General features: G+C 30.9%; 1 protein-coding gene across 1 annotated transcript in view; it reads left to right on the plus strand.

The window, feature by feature from the left end:
• The window catches only part of LOC113512494 (protein O-mannosyl-transferase TMTC2), a 152,390-nt gene extending 131,440 nt beyond the window's left edge, over positions 1-20,950 (plus strand). The window contains exons 6-11 of the mRNA XM_026896393.3: positions 8,301-8,386; positions 8,920-9,182; positions 9,921-10,061; positions 11,525-11,609; positions 13,900-14,078; positions 17,422-20,950. Coding sequence (XP_026752194.2) covers positions 8,301-8,386; positions 8,920-9,182; positions 9,921-10,061; positions 11,525-11,609; positions 13,900-14,078; positions 17,422-17,589 — 922 coding nt within the window. The 3' untranslated portion in view covers positions 17,590-20,950. The remainder of the gene's footprint in view (positions 1-8,300; positions 8,387-8,919; positions 9,183-9,920; positions 10,062-11,524; positions 11,610-13,899; positions 14,079-17,421) is intronic.
• The last annotated feature ends 1,039 nt before the right edge of the window (positions 20,951-21,989 follow it).

The following is a 21,989-nucleotide window of genomic DNA, read 5'->3' on the forward strand; positions in this document are numbered from 1 at the left end:
GATATTATCTAAAGTTAGTAAAGGTACTGAATCTTAAGTGATCATTGCTCAGTAAAATAACAAAACCACATCTTTACATCTTAAGAAATAAGGTCAAGTTTCCTTAAACAACAAAACCATTTTCAGCCAGTACCTAGATAGCAAATGTTTTCAGTAAAATGGATATAACGACAGCCATTTCATTTTCATCATCCTAAACTGCTCTGAGCTATTTCTGGCAGTAATTTAATCAAAATCTCGCAAAGTTTAGCTGAGTAGATATTTATAGGTAATAATTTAATTTTCTTTATTAATAAAAATACGTACTTACAACACGAATTGAAAACCTATTTTTAAATTCGTTGTTAAAAGATCTTACTGCGTTTTGTAATAAAATATCATCAAGATATAAAAGATTTTTAAGATAAAAATATCTCTCTTTGTGTAATTGAACGTATACTTATAAAATTACTTTTATATGTACAATAATTTTCAACTTCTATCAGAAAAATAAAATGTAATGTGAATGAATAAAAATGAATGAAACTTAAAAGAATACTTTTAAATTATTTCATAACGGAAATTGAATTGCCTGGTGGTATCGGCATAGAATAGGTCACCCAATCCTTTCCCGTGGGTGTCGTGTGAGGCGACTAAGGGAGGACGAGATATGGACATTAGCGTTGTTCTTAAAACATGTTCAAAGACCTAACTGTAATTGACAATTATCGACTATTTAAACTCGGCATGGTATTGCTGGCTCTCTGTCAATGCACTGAGAAACTTAATCGCTATATTGGAGTTATTATACTTTACCCAGGTTATTATACAATGTGAAGAAAAACCAGTTCAAATATTTGAGGTAGGTATAAGTTGGTGCCCATTATATATACCATCTATAATGGTCACTAGTATTCCTGTAAAAAGAGTGCATCTACCTAAGTACACTAGTTAACTAGTCATCGCCAGGTCAAATTTAATAATAAGTTTAGTATGCTGCTGCAACTCCTGCCTTTTCATAGTGCCTCGACCAACATCGTCGAGACTTTGACGCCCACACAGAGGTTTTGGCAATGTTCAGCGCAAAAGTCGGTTTTGCTTTTATACATAATACACGAAAATGGCAATGGTATCCTGAATATGTATAGAAATAGGTTGAATAATCCTCTGATGCTTGCCCAGAAGACTAGGTCATTATTAGTAATTTTTTTTTATACCACTGAAGTGACAAACAAATATACGACCAACTTAATGGTAAGCCGTTTCATACATACCAGGGGTATTACATACGCTTTGCCGACCCTGAAGAAACCTCTTTATTTCTTCTTTGAATCCCATGCTGTAATCTCTTGGAAAAACCTCGACAGGTAATATCAGTAACTATGTACATAGTTGTAGGTTTACCTACTATCAAGTCGTAAATTAACTGAAATTTATTATTATTATTTCTAACAATCACAACTGCCCTACAGGAGGAAAGATGGTTAAGTGACTTCTGGCAGAACTATATTCGGTTAGATTTCAGTGAAAAGTGGAAAGTGAATAGTACCTTGTATGCAAGCAGTATCTAAGAGCACAGCTTTCTACATCTGTCCCAGAACAAAACTACTCTGGAACGCCAACCGTCTTAGGTTCACAAGCTTCTCGTCATTCAATATAATACATACATTCACCAAAAACATCTTTGAGAATTTCTGATCTATTAGCACATTATAAAGTTTGTTCTTAAGAACTATTCTATAGATGATGATGAATTAGTCCCAGTAGAATCTGAAGCTACCGCTTTCAAAGACCAACCATAGTTTTAATACAGTGATTACCATCTCACTTCCACAAAGTCGTACCTACTTAAAAGATAATTCTTGGTAAAGGATTTACTACTACTTGGTTGTATCTTGTGTACATGCAAATACTTAAGTATTAACAAGAGTTGATATATCTAAAAGTACACGAGTTGTGACTGTTCAGAATTATTATTATTTTAAATTAGGCATCGATTTAACAAATTCTTATTTCAATTTATTTAAAGTATTTTAACGAAATACTTAAGCTTCCACTTGAGACTTCAATTTAGATAAGAAAAAATATTAATAGCTCTTCCTTTTTTGATGACGTAAGTCGTACTTTTCAAAATAAATTATGCTTAGTTATTTTTTGTCAGTACATTCATTTGTCAGTTCTTATTTTTTTTTGCATATTTATTATTAACTAGACTGACATTTTATATAAATATACAAGCTTTTAACTGCATCTTTATCTACTATATATATCCATATATAACCAAAATATGTTCACTAACTACGAAAAAAGTAGTCTGTATTCATCTCGATTCTATATAGTATATATACGCCATATTTCTTAAGGATCAGTTAAGCCGGTTAGACGGTATAAGATAACAAACAAACAAAACTTTTTTGTGCAACTTAGAATGGTAAACAAGCTAACAGCCCACGTGACGGAAAGTGATAACCGTCGCACGTACACATGAGCAGTACCATGGACATAAATGAGTATACCTACTGTTTCGCCAATGATACTCCCCATGCGTTGCTATTCCTGAGGACTATAGGGGAATAATACCTGAGTATTATTCCCCTATACCCTGTAAATTCACTGCCATATCCCGCTCTTCAAACCGAACACATAGCCATGCAAACACAACTGATTCACGGTTGAAACACGAATGGAATAGAGGTGCCCAAGCAAACAGCTTTTGTAAAATCACTTTAAAATTAATAATATTAATAAGGATTCATAAAGCTCAGAATTTCTTACTATGTATCTAATATGCCGAATTCTGAGTACCCGTATTAATCCACAATGTTTAAATTTTATTAAAATCTATCAGCGTGAACAACTAACTTAACAACCAAATATTACAAATTTTCAGATTTATGATAAAATAATAGCATTATATTTATATAGAAACAGAATCCTATCTATATTGTGTACTACACTTAAAATTCTACTCGTACAAAAAATACCACAATAATTAGAAGGGAATTACTAACAAATTATTGCTATAGAGGGTGGTATAATAGCCCTGCCGAGTTGGATGGCTCTCATTAGTGTACGCTGGGCCAGCGTTGAGCCCGCCTCGTTGTAGAGCCTGCATTATTCATGCGGACAATATTGCTCTGCCACCGCATCTACAGGTACAGACGGGAACAAAAGAAAATTAACACAAAATTAATGACAAATATTCCATCTGCGGTTTACCTCTTCGTAGAGAAACAGTGGGACGGCAAATAAGTTATACCGTAGTCTATGGACGTTTGCGATACGAATTGCATAGATTAAGATTGCGGTAAAAATTATCATATCATATATCGCTCAATGATATTTTGATATTTTTTACTCACAGAAAACTGATATGCTGAGATTTGGGTAAAAATTTTCAAATACAACGATATTTAATAGTAAGTTTATCCGTAAAATGAACTCATAAAATACATATCAACTCACCTTATGTAAGTTTAATCATCATTAGCGTAATCCACTGCTGATCATAGGCCTTCCGCTAAGGGGAGGGGGGGAGGGTTGCAGTATTTGTCATGCTAGACAGACGGATTGGCAACCGCAGTTAGCCTTTAATTATGTTTTAAAAGTCTGCTTGGTAACCGTAATTGGACTTCTGTGATGTTTTAGGAGACACGCTACTGCCCATCTCTTGTCCATTAAGTTCCTCTAGACACTCCCTGGAAAGAAAAGGGTGGCTCATTCTATGCAGGAATCGAACAGCAAAGTAAACTTACCTATACATATTTTTTTTTTTATTCTACTTAACTACTCTATATTAAAAAGATAAGAAGATAAAATAACTTCAAATTCCTAATAATTAATATCAAAATCTAAGTAGAAAATGATTGCTTTTAATTGAGCCTATTATGTTTTATAGCTAAAAGACTAAATAATTTATTACTTAATTATCTACAATCTATTTTATTAATACAAAATTCAGCAACATAAATTATTTCGTCACCGTAGACGATTGTACCAACTTGATCAATGACGTTAACATAGATACAACGTTAGGAGATGTGACATTTTGTACAAAGCTCGCGTACTAATATATTCTGAAAGCAATTGAACGTTAGAATTATTATGTGGAATGTTGAGTGGAACAGTCGTTCTGATATTAATTCAAAAGCAACCAACCATCGATCTATCCTAATTCGCTAATCGACGGTTAACCGCGAATATCTCCTAACACGGATGAAATAATTCTATTTTATAAATAATTGGATACGAGGAATTGTTAGTTGGCCGGCCTAAACCTATATCAGTATTAATGATAAAATGAAATGTCAGAAGTATAGTTTCGTTCTTCCATAGAAAGATCATGCATACAAAGATTGATCGATTGCAAGGGAAATAAACAAAGTTTGTGTATATCTACTATTAAGTACCTAACTATATTATATCCGTAATACTGGCTGCAATGTACGTTGTAAGGTTCTATTATTCTTATATAACTATGATGAATCTTTTTTTCCGAAAGTTGCCTAAAGATATTACATGTAATATTTTTAGGAATCTTTCTCATTTATTATAATAAAGTTTGTAAAGATGTTTGGATGTTCATTACTCGATCACAATTCAATAACTGAATGAATTTAGATAAAATATGTTTACCAAATTTCAGTCAAATATATTTACGATATATTAGGTAAAATTATTTACATTATTTAATTCACGCAAGCATCGACGTAATTTGCAACTTAATATATATAGATGTATTTGATAATCTTATATAGATAGAGCATCGAGCCTCAAAAACGGGTCAACTTTTTGTCAGCTAATTGTCAAATTAACTGACTCATTTTTTTTATTAGTGTTCTATATATTATAGTTACGCATAAAATGTATCTTGACATATTATTTATTGAATAAAATGAGTGTTTACGTATTAAAAAGATGCAGAATTTATAAGACAAAAGAAATATAGAGTTATAAAGGAATCACTCATAACTATTTATCACGAAAAATTGTATCAAAAAGTTGACCCGCTTTTCTAAAAGTATTTCTATGAAGACACTCTATCTATATAATCTGAGCTCATTTAGCTTAGATTTCCTTTTATATACGTTTGCCAATTTTCATAAGGCGGCATATCGAAGGGAAATTAAGGAAAGTACAACAGTCGTCTGCATGCGCACCTCCGTCCTGTTGATGTTTCTGCCGTGAAGCAACTGTGCTTACATGGCTATAATTCGGCTTGAAGAGTAGAATATGGCAGTGAAATTACAGGACACGAAGGCATAACAGCATAGTCCTTAGGAATAGTAACACATGATTTCTATGGGCATCACAATGAATTCTGTGATGCCCATGTCTGTCTAAAGGCTGCGATTTCCAATTTCTTATACGTGGGATATCAACTTGTTTGTAATTTTAAATATAATAAAAAGAAAGCTTTAATAATGTTTACTATTTATTTTTTTATAGTAGCTGATCAAAGTATAAATACTTGTATAAATAATGATCAGCTACTATAAAAAAATAATAACTCTTGAACCACTGGTGGGTTCAAATATAAAAATCACCATTTCAGTAATACACGCCGAGCTAGCGAACATCTGTATACTCTTTTCTACTTTTTACATCATAATTTCAGTTAGTCTTTAACAAATTACATCTAATTTCAAATACAATATACATAACTCGCGACTTTACTCGTGCAAATTAATATGAAAAATTAATCTTAAACAATCCATATATGAACCACAAATTTTAGTAAAATGAATTCAACCACATTTATAAATAAAAAACACACAAATATTTACATCTGTAATACGGTTGAAAATATTGCAAATATATTTAAAGCAACTGAATTTATTATTCAACATAAAAAGCCACAATTTCAAAGCAAAACATGATAAATATCCTCAAAGGCTTGTAATACTGTATTTGAGATAAGGAGTGCCTACTTTGACAGAGGCTATCTATATTTCTTAGCGTACCTACAATTTATATCCTTTACAGATATTACACAGGTTTATTTCAAATATACCTACACCCACTTAAGTAATACAAAGCTTTGAACTTTAGATTATCCAAGAGAAAATATTGAATCTAAATTCTATATTCAGTTTAACATTTTATCCAATCTAGGTGTACTTGGTTACATATTGAATTGATTATGTCAATATAACATTAATAACTGGGCCACATTCTATTAAACAATTGTAAGTACAAGTCTATTTGAAATTATGATTATGGGTATTGTTTAAAACTTGATTTTATTTTTAATTTATACTTGTTATACCTCGCGGCTTCATCACTAATTGTATTATTTTTTTCTCAAGAAATGAGCTGTCAAATGCAAAAACATCTTTTTAAATTCGACTGGTAGTTTCAGAAATTAGCAAACAAACGCAAACACTTCCGCTTCATTATATCAGTAATTATCTACTCTAAATAATGTCATTATTTTGCATTTGCAAATCGTTTTCATTGCGAATGAAACAAAATTACTATACCTCCTCATATTATCATGTTATTTATACTATATCACTATATAGGTATATTACGAAAAAGGAATATACATTGACTAGCTGTACTTTGCGGTTTCGCTCGTGGTCGTATTGTGATATTGAATAGCCTATATAACCTTCCTTAAGAAATGAGCCGTCAAATCCAAAGAGGTCGTAGCAAAGATTAAACACGTTCAAACAGAGACACAAATAATATAATATAATACTATACATTAGTATGGTATAATGATATAATCGAATAATATAATAAAGGCAGTTTTATTATATGCATGTTATTAAGCATACATAACAAACCAAACTGTGTTTATCTTTATACGTTCATTATTATGACCCTGTTTGTTTCATATTTATTTTAATTTGTATTTTCATATTTAATCAAGCCAATTTATGTACTTTCCGATAATAAATCCAATACAAATTCCAGACGCAATATTAAATTGCCTAAATTACGTAACGTAACGTATGTGGAAAAATTTATCGCTGACTTAATTCTTACTAGTCTTTACAAATATAATAAATCTAAGAGTTTGTTTGTTATCTCTTAGCATCTTAACGGTTTGACTGGTCACTATAAAATCTAGTATACATGTAATATATGGAAATGGAGAACATAGGCTGTTTTATTCTGGTAATTGGTTATATTTAAATATTATATTTAAATCATTCATTTGGGATGATTATAGTTATCTGCACTGTACAGTTGTAATACTCAATTTAATAATGTTCGTAATTTTACTTAAACTGCAATATTCTTGCAGTCTGGATTAACTTGATTAAAGGGCTGGATAATACCAAAACTAGTCGAACATTCCTATCTAGACTGTACGTAAATCAATTTGAGCATACTTGCAGTTAAAAGTTAAAATATAATGTGTACATGCAAAACTATTAACAATAAAAAGGTTCGTAATTATTAAAAAAAAAAGAGGCAATGGAACGACGAATGAAATAATTATGTACTAGATGACCTTTTTTGACAATTATGGCAGGTGTTTTGATAGGTCCATATTCGGTGGTCTTATGGTCTTTTTACGGCATACATACAATACCTTAGTCAGCTGCTATCGACATCATACATACATGTAGAATTTAAAACAATCGGAGAGGATTGTCGTCGATAAATCTTTCTAGTTGCCCTAGACTAACCATGTCGTTAATAAAACTGTAATGACTGAACGTACGTATTTCTTGTTTAACAGATAGTATATGAAGAAATTAAGAGTTAAGACACTCTCAATGATTATAGGGCCTAATTTTCTAAATATATATATATTAAAATTACCATAAGCGTATACAAAGCGATTCACATCTAACTATGTTTTAAAATTTTCTTATAACTGTTTATATCTCTTTAAATTACCTTAACGAATTTGCATATTAAGTGAAATGATATTTTTATCTAGTACTAAACATAATTAAACCAACTTTTATACGTTTCACCTCTTACATTATAAAGTACATAAGTACGTTATACTACGTCTATGTTTCGCCCAAAATAGATTCCTAGTAAACAAACAATAATTGTTTTTCTATTAAAAAACCAATGACAAAAAAAAGATAGTCTATGGCATTTTTTTCATGTTCAGATAAACTTTAGTTTTCATCTATTTGATGTATAAAAAATATTTTTAATTTACATCTTGTGAGAGCCACTATTCTACATCTTTAGATCACTCAGTCTATTAAATAGACATAATAAAATTTACGCTAACAAAGCAGCAGGTCACAGTTAGAAAAATAATTTCACGAAATATAATAAAATTATCCCTCAAGAGTAAGAAAATTGATAATACTAAACTCAAGTTGTGGTTTTCTTTGTTTCAGAGGCATTTTACTTCAAAACCAAAGGCGATACGGAGAAGCTATCAAAAGTTTTGAGAGAGCTATTTATTTTAGACCATCAATGGCCCGTAAGTACTGTTACTAAGTTTAATTACAAATATTAAAACTAACATTTAATTCCGCGGATTATTTTATATTATGCCAATTGGGGTGTAAATTTGCTGATGGCCCACCTGATGGAAAGTGGTAATTATCACTTATTGACTAGAACAGCATCAAGGACATTATACTATAATGAGCGTAATACCTCTCAAGCCTAGAAGATGTCAAGCCCCCGTGTCCTGTGATTTACTACAATATCTCACCCTAGCCTTGCAAGCACAACAGCTTAGCCATAGAAATACAGTGGTTGGAAAGCGCCACAAGATAACAAACAAGCTCTTTTCGTACAAAAACTATCATGAGTTATACTATATTGTAACTATTTATGTCGTCTTTACTTCTATTGTTTTAGAAACTAGTCGAGCATCCTCGAATTTATAAAGTAAATAAACCCGACATAAATAATTACACTCTTTTTCACAGTTAAAAATATAACTAAACTTAGCTATTAAAAGTATGAGTTAAAGAGGAAGAATAATACTATTTAATATACTTTTAGTGGCGTACGTAAATCTGGGCACATCACTAATGGCTGATGGAAGACTAGCAGAGGCGGCGAGCGCACTGCGCGCTGGTTCGCGGGCCGAAGGTGTCCGAGTACGCGACAGAAGAGAGCATGAAGCAGCAAGAGTCTCTGCGCTGGTACAACTCGCAGCTCTCCACTCTCAACGAGGGCATTGGCATAAAGCGCTGTCAGCGTATAAAGAAGCTTTGCAAATGCTGCCCAACACTAATACACCAATCGTAGGGTGGACGCGACATGTAAGTGAAAGTAAATATTTTTACGTTCTTAAGAAAACTTGAATTTTTTCTAAACAAATAAAATTAGGTTAAATAAAATGTGTGGAAGTAATATAAATATTATATTTTAATCCTCCTATAACGTATTATATTTTATATACTGTATGTAAACAATAACAACGTTTATGTATGAAATATTCTAGCTCTAATTATTTCTACATACATTCCATATTCACTGTTAAAATATATTTTTCATCCATCAGAATTAAATATCAATTATTAACCGTAATATACGAAGCCAAGGGGCTTTGTCTATATGACCATAATATATTATTTAATCGAGATAAAAAGTACCATATCTGTTACTCTATGAAAAATACTACGATTACTATTAAATTTCATGACGATTAGTTGACGCGATAAGTCATTAAGAGGTAATAAACGCACTTTCAGACTGATTCTATTAGTAAGAATAAAAATTAAGTTATTTTAAATACACAATCTGAATTTAACGCGATGAAAAAGCTTTTATAAGTAAATACTCGTAGTACCTACATACCTGCTTCAGTCCTGTCGTGACCTTGACGTAGTCCAAACCACGTCGAAACGACGGCAATAAAAAAGCAGGTATGTATGTACTATTTACCTGTAGAAGCTTTTTCATGACGTTAAGTCCCGATTATGTATTAAAAATAAGTGTAAACATCGCGAAAGTTTAAAATTACTAAATAATAACTTGATATTCATGCTTTGTTATAGAACGTATTATCTATGGCTGGAGAAATCTACGTCCAGTTACAGCAATGGCCACAGGCTGAACACAGCATTCTCTCAGCATTAGCTGTCGCGCCACATAACGCTGCATCACATGTTACTTTAGCTCAAATTGTCGCCAGAAATGTAAGTAATAATATACAAAATTGGTGAGTATAAGCTTTATTTCAATTAAATTAACGTGTATGTAGTGGGCCTTAGACTACAATATTCTATGTCCAAGAAAATTAATATTCTTAACATTAATTTAGTTGCTTATTTAAGTATACCCTAATAAAGATAATAAAATACGAGTATAATTTATAAAACAATTGGGTAATAAAATAAGAATCCTTGCTAAAATAATCATAAAATTTCCTATTAATTATATAGTAATGGTAGAATCTCTAGTTACTCTAAACTTATACTGAATTAACTGTAGATATAGTAGGTACTATTAAAAAACAAGTAACGATTGGTTGTTATCTTCGTATTATATTCCTGATTTTTGTATCCAATATGTATATAACAGTATTGTGTGCTTTATCTGCGATAACTTCGGCGAACCATAACAAAGACGTCGAAACATTCCTCCGCCCCGTACATTTGCCACTGACGCTTACACGTCGACCGTATCATATCTATTTTTATTTTTCTTGTTCTCTTATATAACGTCCCATATGGTTTTCCTGCGATATCAGAAAAAATGTGAGCCGTATACGATCGCGGAGTATGGCGGAAAAAATGCCATTAACGGCGTTCAGTATATGTTGTACTCCTATGTTACGCAACGAAGTCTTTTATCTGGAGATTAAACCTCAAGCAAAAGTACATTTACACGGTATATTTATCACTGTTCTGCCGAGTGAAGTAATAAGAAAATATTCTTAGTGTCAGCATTGTGATGCCTATATCGAAAAAAAAATTGAATGAACAAATCCGAATACACAAAAGTCCTATTTTTGTCTTTTTTTTTTATTATCTATAAAAAAGACAGCAATCAAAAATATAGCTTGGTGATAACTATCTACGAAAACCTATAACAACATATCAGAAGTGCCATTCATGCATTGTTAACCCTTGTGAGATGAAAATCCTGATTCATATAGTGTTGTAACTTACCTATTTTCAAATCATAATAAATTTTACCAGAGAGAGATTTTGTATAAAAATCGTCTGCTTCAGTACCTTTGTCGTATTCGTGTTTCTGTCTTGCATTTATGTTTGCATGGCTATGTTTGGATTTGAAAAATGGCATATGATAATTAAATTCTCCCGTAATTTCATTTCCGATTTTATTATACATATATTTACAGAACCATAACATCTTAATCGTCTAGAATGACAACGCGCAAAGAGTATCATGGATGGTAAATATACTGTGTGTTACCACTTTTCATCAGATGGTCCGTCAGCTTTCTTTCATTCTAAGTTACATAAAAAAATCATTTCAACACATTACCCAATAAATCTCAGCGCATGATAAAAATTAGTTAGTAGTAGAATAAATGAAACATTTACAGACGATTTGTGCAAAATCATATCTATTTAAACTCGTTCTCTTAAACTACTCTGGTAAGGTCTTCGATTAAAATTTTATATTGTTGCAGGCCAGCCGAATCATCGAAGCGGAAATGTGGTTCAAAAAAGCTTTAACCTTAGCACCCAATGATCCATCAGTACGAGATCAATTCGGTAAGAACCGTAGATTTATTAATACATGTAGCATATCACTTTCACTTCATCATTTATAATCTTGATAAATTGGACAGTCTACCAATACCACGGACGATGAAACACTAAACCCGCATTTATATTGTGCTTTTGACATTTTGATGCATTTACTAGTTACGAACGCCTAGCAAGCTGCCAGCCTTAAACAGATATTCGGTCTAATACATGCATGTGAATTATAACCACTGTCTGTTGAATCAAAATATTATTATTACATGGAGATACAAATTATAGACAAAACTACATTATACTCGTATTCCTTAATGTTCTGCTCTTAATTAGCAACGTTAAACACTTGTGAACGTCTGAAGTGTTTATCTATATAATAGGTATTTTTTTTTATAAAGAACGTCAAACTTGCTACGCGTGTATTATAGAGAATATAAATGTTTTGACTCTGTATACTGTGAATTACTGAGTTCATTGCATTAATTTATTAAACCAAAGGTGGTAATGAGTATAACACTTTATATTTTAAATTAACAAAACAGATACGTTTATAGATCTAGTCCTATAATAATATCTAAAATATAATATAGTTTATATTTTATTTATTTATGCTTTTGTACACATTCAAATATGTCTACAGCGCAAACTTAATGCCCGATGGCATTCTCTTATTTTATATATATTAATATAATTGATAAATTCTTATTGAGATTTCATCATTAGATAATTTAAAAACAAGATCACTTCAGGTATTTATAATTTATTTAGATTAACTACATCAAATCCTATTTTTTGCAAACATTTTAACTCTTAGAACATTCATTAATAACAGTATCTTGGTGATCAATAAATTACACGGACGCCAGAGCTCTCGTCAAAATACAGTTCGCGTTCAATTGTTTTATTGCAAACGATTATGCGACCCGCCCTCGGTCACGCAGCCCACAGGCAAGCTATGCCTACACCTGCAAATTTCCCCTCGATAAATTTTGTTAGTTACTCGTTACTCGTACTATAACTTTCCATTCATTTTTTACAAATATTTTTGCTAAAACAAATTTATACAATTTTAACCTTTTTGCTTAAATACATAATAATAATGTTCCTGGAAAGAAAATATGCATTCTCAACACTATTTTGTTTCCTGTATACTTGCACATAGATAATCCTAAAAATGTTATCCTGATAAAAAGGTAATGAAATGAAATTTATTTCCTTGGAGCTTGCAAAGCTGATATACCTAAAAAAAAACAAGCATGAGCGCAAAGAATGCACTATTATGCTGAAGGCCGTTACACGAGAAATGCATTAGTGTGGTGTAGCTACTAATAAATGCACCAGAGTTAACCTAGGTCGTGGGTTAGTGCAATATTTCTACTACAAGCAACCATATACTTAGTGATAATTTTGTATAGTTCTTTAAAAACATTTAATGGCAATGCAAAATAAGTAGTGCTAAAGCGTAATTGGGGCAACATGTTACTATTTTCTTGTTAGATAAAAAGCTGGAATGTAAAATGAACAAGTTTTGCATATGCTTACGAATTTTTTACAACAATATTACTATCTATAGATAACTCTATTTCAAATCAACTTTATATTACATCGACTTAAATTGACAAATTATATCAGTAAATTTACTACGCCATTCTAATCACGTTTCGTCAGAAAAAATACACAGGCACGTTGGTGATTTGAATCACCTATTTATTTTGTGCTTCAGTTTACTTAATATATTTTCGTTTTTATATTGGATGCTTTATAAATATAAAATATTTGTTGACCGAATTGTTATTTACTTAAAACTTTGTCCAGCAACACTTATAATTTTGTTCATGAGTTTAAATATACTTTGATATAACTAAATTTGGGACACAGACATATATGTATGTATAACTAAGCTTAAATAAATAATGTGTCACAGTAGTAAAAACGAACACAACAATGAATTGAAGTAGATTGTACAAAAAAATATATTTTGTGAAAATTTTTTAGTAATTGTGATATCTTTTTTGATTATCACCGACGCCTATCATAAAAACATATCTCTAAATAATATAGTTACTGATCGACATACCGATTTAATAATCAAAATAGACAAAGCAAGAAATGCCAGTAAGCAATACAGTATATTCTATGTTGTACATAGTATATTTTATTTGTGTAAGCAATGATTACTATTTTTTTTTCAAATGTCATATTAGCCTATTTTTCATTCCTAATAGCTCGTAGTAAAAAATTTAGGTAATTATAAAAGTTTTAGGATGTGATTTACGAAGTACATTTACATGTATTACACCAGGTCTTTTTCTGAGATCACAACGGCGTCTCCTGGAGTCAGCAGAGCAACTTGTTACCGCAGCACAACTAGCGCCGATGGATAGCGCTCGTGCTGTGTCTGCAGCCCGAGCTTTACGTGACGCTCGGCGTTGTCGCTCTGCTGAGAAGTGGTACGCACGAGCCGTACAGTTGAAGCCTGAGGTAAAAGTTAATTGATTTAACTGTCAAACTATGTAATCTTATTAATATTATAAATGCAAAATTTTGTAAGGATGGACAAATAAATATCTGTTACTCTTTCACGCTAATGACTACTGAACACAATTTAATGAAATTTGACACACTAGCAGGTTAGATCCTAACTTAGCACATAGGATATTTTATGTAATACAGCTCTTGTGTACTCTCTGATATCAAAAGTTACAGACTGCTTTAGGTTAGACAGGTTAGCCAAAATGAAAACAGCTTATCCAGATGAATGGTCTGAATAAGATAGCAGATTATTTTCCCACCGTAAATGCACCACAGTCATATAATTATTTTTTTAGTTTTCATACCGCGCAATGTATTTAAAATTTTACGATCCACACGACGCATGATACGTAGGTATCGACCGGTTAATGGCACTTCGTAGATAATTTACGTACGCTTGTGACGTTGACCTTACACAGATGTATCCACGCTTCACGGTGGGATGTTAATACGTAAATTACATTGCTGTTTTTTTTTATTTCATAGTATTTCACTATAAAATATTAATTCTTTATATTATACTATAATATTATAAAATACACGATTTAAAATGAAAAAATAAACAAGAAAAAATTTAAAGTTTTCTGTAAATAATTTCCACTGGTTTTCAGTTCAGAATAATGATCTGAATTCCCTGTTTCAGTTTTTGCCAACCTGTTCCTTACACCCTGTATACCATATGTATGAAAACCTCTGACAACGACTTACTAGACAACGACAATACTCGTAAATGCTTTCCGAAACACGAAACAAGTGATAATTATTTTCAAATGAAACAATTATGAATTTGAAAATTTAAAAAAATTAAGACATTGATATTCGACCTTAAGATCCATTTTTCAACTGAGCAGCTAATAATAGTAAGTCAGATTAAAAAAAACGATCACATGAGATATTTAAATACTCATCCACTGAACAAATTGAAAAAAGAGTGCGCAAACTATGTCTTCTGTCCAAGATTTACAAGACTTGCAGCGTTGCCGCTCCGCTGAAGTGATATACTTGAGCAATACATTTGAAGCATGACGTGAAGACCGATGGATTTAGCTATCAAACAATGCAATCTTCAATAACCACCAACAGGGCAATTTGACGAAAACTGTGAAATGAGACCTTCTATTACTTAAGATACGATACAAAATCAGTTTCTCTTCGTCACCTATGACAATGTCGTAAATACGTTGACAGGGCCCTTCTTGAAATTTTATTACCCAGTCGCGACACCATCCCACCCGAACTTGTTTTGCGCCTTGGTGAGATTGTATGGCACCTATCGCAATATTATCCTCCTGTGTCTTAGATATCCATGTCATATTTTATACACGTTCCCTATATAATTTGCAATATGTTACGAAACTCTGCGTATGCTGTCAAGATGTTATATTTCGTGACAGGCGTTGAAAGGCGATTGAGTATGAGTAGTGAGCAAGTATAAGAACTTTGTTCCGAAAATTCACATCGACGACCGTACAAATATAAAAATAAAATTAAGCATACAAAAGTATCTAAGTATAAAAATCAATCCCAAGTATAAGTAGCTACATACACCATGTTTAAATTAAAAAGTATTTTTTAGGACGAAAAGTATTATAATACATTAGATTCTTACTCCATCTATTTTTATATTTTTACTATTGGAAGGGTCCCGTGATTGATCATAATCTCACCTGATGGAAAGCGATAATGGTCAAACACATTTTACATATTATTTCTGACATAAAACAATAATGTGTTATGATGTTTCTATATAAAAGGTAAAACAAAGATACGAGTATAAATATCTTTGCAAACTTTCCCAAAATCGAAATAAGTCTTTAAATCTAATATAAATAAAATATTCTATTTAAAATTTAAATCCACATTTTCTCTTTTTCACAAACACGCATAAAAAAAGAGAGAGAGACAGAGAAAGAAATATCTTTGGTACATTAAGCTGTGATAGAATCATTACAAGGTATCCATTTTTTTTTGTCGCTGTTACGAAATACTATTCTTAAAGCCTTATTATTAAAGCCTTTGATATTTAAATTCAAGTATTTTTAAACATAAACCTCAATGGAATCAATGATTCTTAATAGAAATGCATGCACACATTTTGGTAGACAAAGGAAAATGTTAAAGCATTATAATTTAAATCGAGAGCGCTACAATCTCACAATCACGTCTTTCATTGAAAAGAAAAGCCGATCCAAAGATAATATTACATAAAGCGACTGAAGTTATAATTTAATGAAATACGAGTATTATTCAATTGATTTCTATCAAGGTTCATTCGGTATTCTAGAGGAGAGTACAAATTGTTCTAATACATTACAATTTCTGAATAAAATAATAAACTTATCACTTTTTCGACTGCTCTTTGCTGTTTACAGTAATCAACAACATACTATCTAGTTCGATAATAATTGAATTATAGTATGAGTCTGCATAATGGAATATATAAAGCCTATTTCTAAAATGTACCTTTTAAACAACTAAAAAGGCATAAACATAAACTATATTAAGAAAGTCACAAGGTATTCTGAGATATTCATAGTGCTTTTGTGTGGTGAAGAAATAAAAATATGGTGTGTCATTCTCGTTATTTCGTTATTTCGTAAAAGTCTACTTTTTTATTATTATTTCAGTCGTTAACTGTCCACTGCTGGACATAAGTCTTTCCCATAAGGGGAGTTTTGCCAGTAGTTGCCACGCTTGTCAGGCGTGTAACCACAGTTAGGCTTTTAAAGATGTTTTAAGAGGGACACTGCTGCCCATCCCTCGCCCTCCCTTAGTCGCCTCTTGCGACACTCACGGAAAATGATAGGGTGGTCCATTCTATGCTGAAGCGCATATGGCGTGTGTTCTATAAGAACAAAATACAATACACCACTCGCTTTACACCTTAGTAGGTTATAATATAGTTTATGTTTTTAAGTAATTGGTCATCACTTTATATGAGGTAGGCTATCAGCTCGATTGAGTCATTTAAAAAAGAGCACTAAATTTATCAACTTACTAACTTTAAAACTATATTTTAACGGCCTTTTAATTAATCCTATGACCAATGAGTTAATCGAAAATTTAGAGTAAATCGGTCAGATTCAATACCTCTACCTTTGCGGGCTATAAGTATAGTACTTTACCATGATACTAACATAACATAATATTTTCGCATAACTATTAATTTATACTTTTAGTATTAGACATAGGTTTCGTTTCAGGAATGTCGCTTTAATATGAACTTGACTGTCTTAATAATAAAATACCTCCCATTAAAAGCCAATATAACAGCCAATATCCTTGTCTACAGATTGCTGAATACCATTCCAATCTCGGTGCAATTCTTCATCTAAATGGCAAGTATGCAGCGGCGGCGACGTCCTACAGGAGAGCTTTGCAGCTCCAGCCAAATGATGACGTCACGATGACCAACCTGAAGAGGGTACGATCTCTAATGAACAAGCAACGCAAAAAATAATTAAAACCACACTGAAACTATACATCAAATAAAACGAAATAGAATGTCAATTGCCAAAGTTAAAGTTAGATCAGCATTTTTTTTCTTTACCTTACTATAATATTACTCTATCATTCTTAATATGTACCTGTTTTATATATGAACTTCTCAACTAGTTATTCAAGATTCCACAAGTTTATTTAGCAAATTATTTCGACAATATAACGGGTAGTTCTACAACAATTTATCTTCTAATGCTACTACTGACAAAATCAAAGGGAATTTCAGAAAATGGACTAAGTACATTATTAGGTATAGTAAAGATTTAAAGTCGCATAAACTAAATGCGTTGAATTACAATTACACTTAAGTATATATTTCCAAGCACAATGGTGAATTCTAACGATTTTATTATTTATATATCTACATGACTAAGTATATGAGTAAATAATTTTATCACGCATTATGGTTAGTCTCTATGGGAGGGTCTTACAACAACGTTATAAGAGTAGGTAGTTAGAAATTTATTGTAAATAGATCATAAATAATAAGACAATTTTATACATGTGCAAATATTAAACTATATTTTAAAAAAGTTATTTCCCATAATTTAAAAAATTATTGGGAATTGATCATTACTCGTGTAATTTTTTATTTTGTCTTCCATTGACAATTTGAATCGCCGTTTCTTTGATTCTTGTTGACGAACGGTAAAATATTTAAAGTAAATAAAGGCTAGTGTTTGTCTAATATACCTTTAATGATGACACTTTGCATCCACACTTCAATTTGTGACGAGGTGCATTTAAAACGTATTTATTAACAATAACATTTTCTTTTAAAAAGACCAAGCAAAATTCTATTAGAATGTTTGCAAATTCATTTTTAGTCAGTTATTTTGCAAATTATTAATTGTCTAGTCTGTGATGTTCACAGTTAAAAACAAAACATCAACATATGTAATTATACATATAAGAGTTCGGTATTAACTCTATTGCTAGTACCTAAATAGTTATTATCTAGTTTCAACGAATCGCCTATAGACTGTTATTTTTACTAATTAAGATTAAATGGAAATATATTTTATTTTTCAGAAGAACTATATATTATGCTTTATTTATGGGTCTTCTTGAAACTTGTTAAGCTAATTATATTTCTTGATATGTCCGTTAGATCATCACCATGTCCTGTATTGATACAACGTACTCAAACTTTGTGATCTTATATTATAATAATTATTATTTTTGCGTAAAGTCTGAAACATATCTATTTGATCTTTGTAAAGATAGTACTAACTCATTGATTGTTAATATCTTAGTATTGCTATAATTTGTATAAAATATTGTTGTAAATAAAGTTTAAGTGGCATATTTATATTGTAAACGTAATAAATATGTAATTAACTCAATAAAAATATTATTTTTGTCGATTTCTTCTCACACCTGTGACAATAAATGTAAATTACGCTTTGTAGTAATAGTTAAATGCCAAATAAAATACAAAATTCAGTTTCTTGCAGAATTACATAATATCTTCGTATTATCTTGTTTGTATTTATGAAGCGAAACACTGAGTAAATACTGGAAAATGAAATTAATAGGCCTTTAATATCATGCTAATTAAAATGTTATTATTTGATGGGTAAGTAACTGAAACCTCGGCGCCTAAAAAAGGTTTCAATAATGAACCCAGCTTTCTTTCATAATATTATATATTTATGTAATTTTTATATTTTAATATAACTGTCATAATTATTTTACTTGAAGCTTATTAAAGAGTAAGCATAAATAAATCAAAAATAGAAAAATTTTGTAAGTCAAAACTTACAAAATATAAATATGAACGAAAAATACAAAATAATCCAATACAACAAAATTAATACAAAGAAATACACGAATTGTACCAATATGAGGAAAATATTTAAAAAAATATTTGTGGACTCTTTGAAAGTTATTAAAAGATTTATTTTTCCGAATTTTATCTAATAACAGAATGTCATAGAGGCATTTATATGTTGATAATGAATATTTTTGCAAACGTTAAAAACATTTTCATTATATAAATACTACTTCAATCTCAAAACAGTTTTTAATCCTTTTGATATGATATCTGGAAATTCTATAAACATTTTTAATAGATATTACAAAATTTATATCGTATCGATTCGCCGATTTTACGTATCTAATGAAATAATGATTCCATTGTTTAAAAATGTATTACATTATAATATATTTTTCCATAATATAAATACTTTATTTTATCAATTTCAAACTAATAAATATTATACTCGTAATTTACTACAACATCGAATTATTATTTAAATAAAAGGCTTACGAGTACCATACCTGACCTCCCTAGACAAGTGGCAACCTAATCTATTATTAAGGTACACCTTCATAACATCTAAAAGGATTGTTCTGGAAACTTCGTTTATGTTACCGCTACTACAAGCAACTCGTCACCCATATCAAATAATAGCGCAGACGGAATACCTTAAATACAAAAAAAAACACATAATCCAAATAGAAGTAGTATCTGGATTTATAAATTAATTTGGAGAATATTTTATTATCATATTTACGATGACTCATCCTGAAATGTCAAGAAGTTTCTGGATTCTGGCTTCTCAGCGCGTATAAGAGGTGAAAGACTCGTTATACGACAGTTTCTGTTTACAACCGATAACGATTGGAATATCTTTCAAACGAAGAAGAATAAATTTACTGCGACTACTGCAAGCTACTCGTAATAAATATCGTGAAGATTCCATAGCGATACGAATTGTTAATTTGGGATCTCTGTGCCTAATTGTAGATACTTTGTAAATAAATGTACTTCTATATTCATGTCTCGGCATTTATTTACCCCACTTGAAGCACTGTAGGTAGGTACGTAAATGTTATCGCATGCATGAGATAGCACGAGACTGCGATGTTCGCCGTTTCATTCTTTATCATACGAATGCTAACGAAACCGTATCTATCAATAGATTAATCTGCCACCTGTCTAAGGAGCTTAATAGTTAACATTTTAGTTATAGTATCCAGAAAAATATGAATATTTGTAAAAATTTTATAAAATATGTCTGTACTGTTTATCATATCACTTTTATTACGCGTTATTTAATTTTCTAGAATTATTGTTAATTAATTACTGCATATTACATTTTACTGTACTTCCATATATCTGCATAATAACAGTTGTTTTCTACCTAAAAATAGTCAGTTTATAATAAATCGAAAAGGAATTGTAATCATTATTGTTTTTATTGGGTAGTAACGTGTAAGCATGTATATTTATCGCGTTATGCAAATAAACCTGCAAATTCCCAAAGTGATATTATATGTTGGTAATTTTGTAAATAAAAAGCTTCAATATTTTACTGTTTGTATTTATTTCTAACTAGCTTTTACTTGCGACTTCGCGAAACCAGGGCATGTTAAAATCCTTTCCGATCTAAATCCTTTCTTTTTCATCCTACATAGTACGGTATTTCAAATTTGATGACAATTAATTGATCCAATCATTAACTTTAACATTCCTTACTTTCAAATTTAGAATATTAGTAAATCTTAATAACGTAACACAATAACTTTAGCTTAACGTTTAGAACATGATATTAGCTGGAATCAACTACGGTGGCTCACAGAGAGAGAATCACATAGAGGTCGACCTGATAAAGAATATCACTAGCAGTACCATTAATGCCCATAATTAACAATCCCTCTCCCCCACACAAAATAGTTTATGTACCTTGTAGGTACGATTTATAAAAGAGGCGACGCAAAAGACGTTTGTCATGTAAGAAAACCATCGACAGTCAGTCTTGTCTGTCTATGTAATAAGATACAATATGAAAAGAACGAATGAATGAAATGAAAAGAACGGAGAAAAGAATGTACAGCAAAGGAGTTAAATTATAGTATCGAATGAAATGAGAGAGAGAGAGAGGAACATTTTAATGACGAGGATCCCTAAAAACGTTCCTCACAAATTATCATCATTTCGATTAAACAACCCTTATTCTATTAAATTATACGAACCTATGTCTGTGTGGTGACGGGTTCTAATAGTACATTACGGTTGAAACCGGAAATAAAGCAATTAACAGCGAGTAATATTAGAAGAACGAGTTAAAGCCGAGTACTTTCGAAGTGGTTTTAAAACCAAACGAGACTCTTAATTGTTAATTTGACTAAAATATACATATACTTTTCTACAATTTTCGAAAAACTAATAGGTACTCTAATTCAAACTACATAAAAATGTATTCATATTGGAAGTTACATTGCATTTATCGAATGCTGTTACTTTTCTTATTCAAGCATGTGAGTTGTATAAAATGTGGCTATTTAAAACATGTGTATAATATTTTCAGGTTTCATATAGAAGTACGTGTATAAGATCCTCCATAACTTCTT

This window comes from Galleria mellonella, unplaced genomic scaffold (genome assembly GCF_026898425.1).
Source record: "Galleria mellonella isolate WM207_F2 unplaced genomic scaffold, CSIRO_AGI_GalMel_v1 utg64, whole genome shotgun sequence".
NCBI lineage: Eukaryota > Metazoa > Arthropoda > Insecta > Lepidoptera > Pyralidae > Galleria > Galleria mellonella.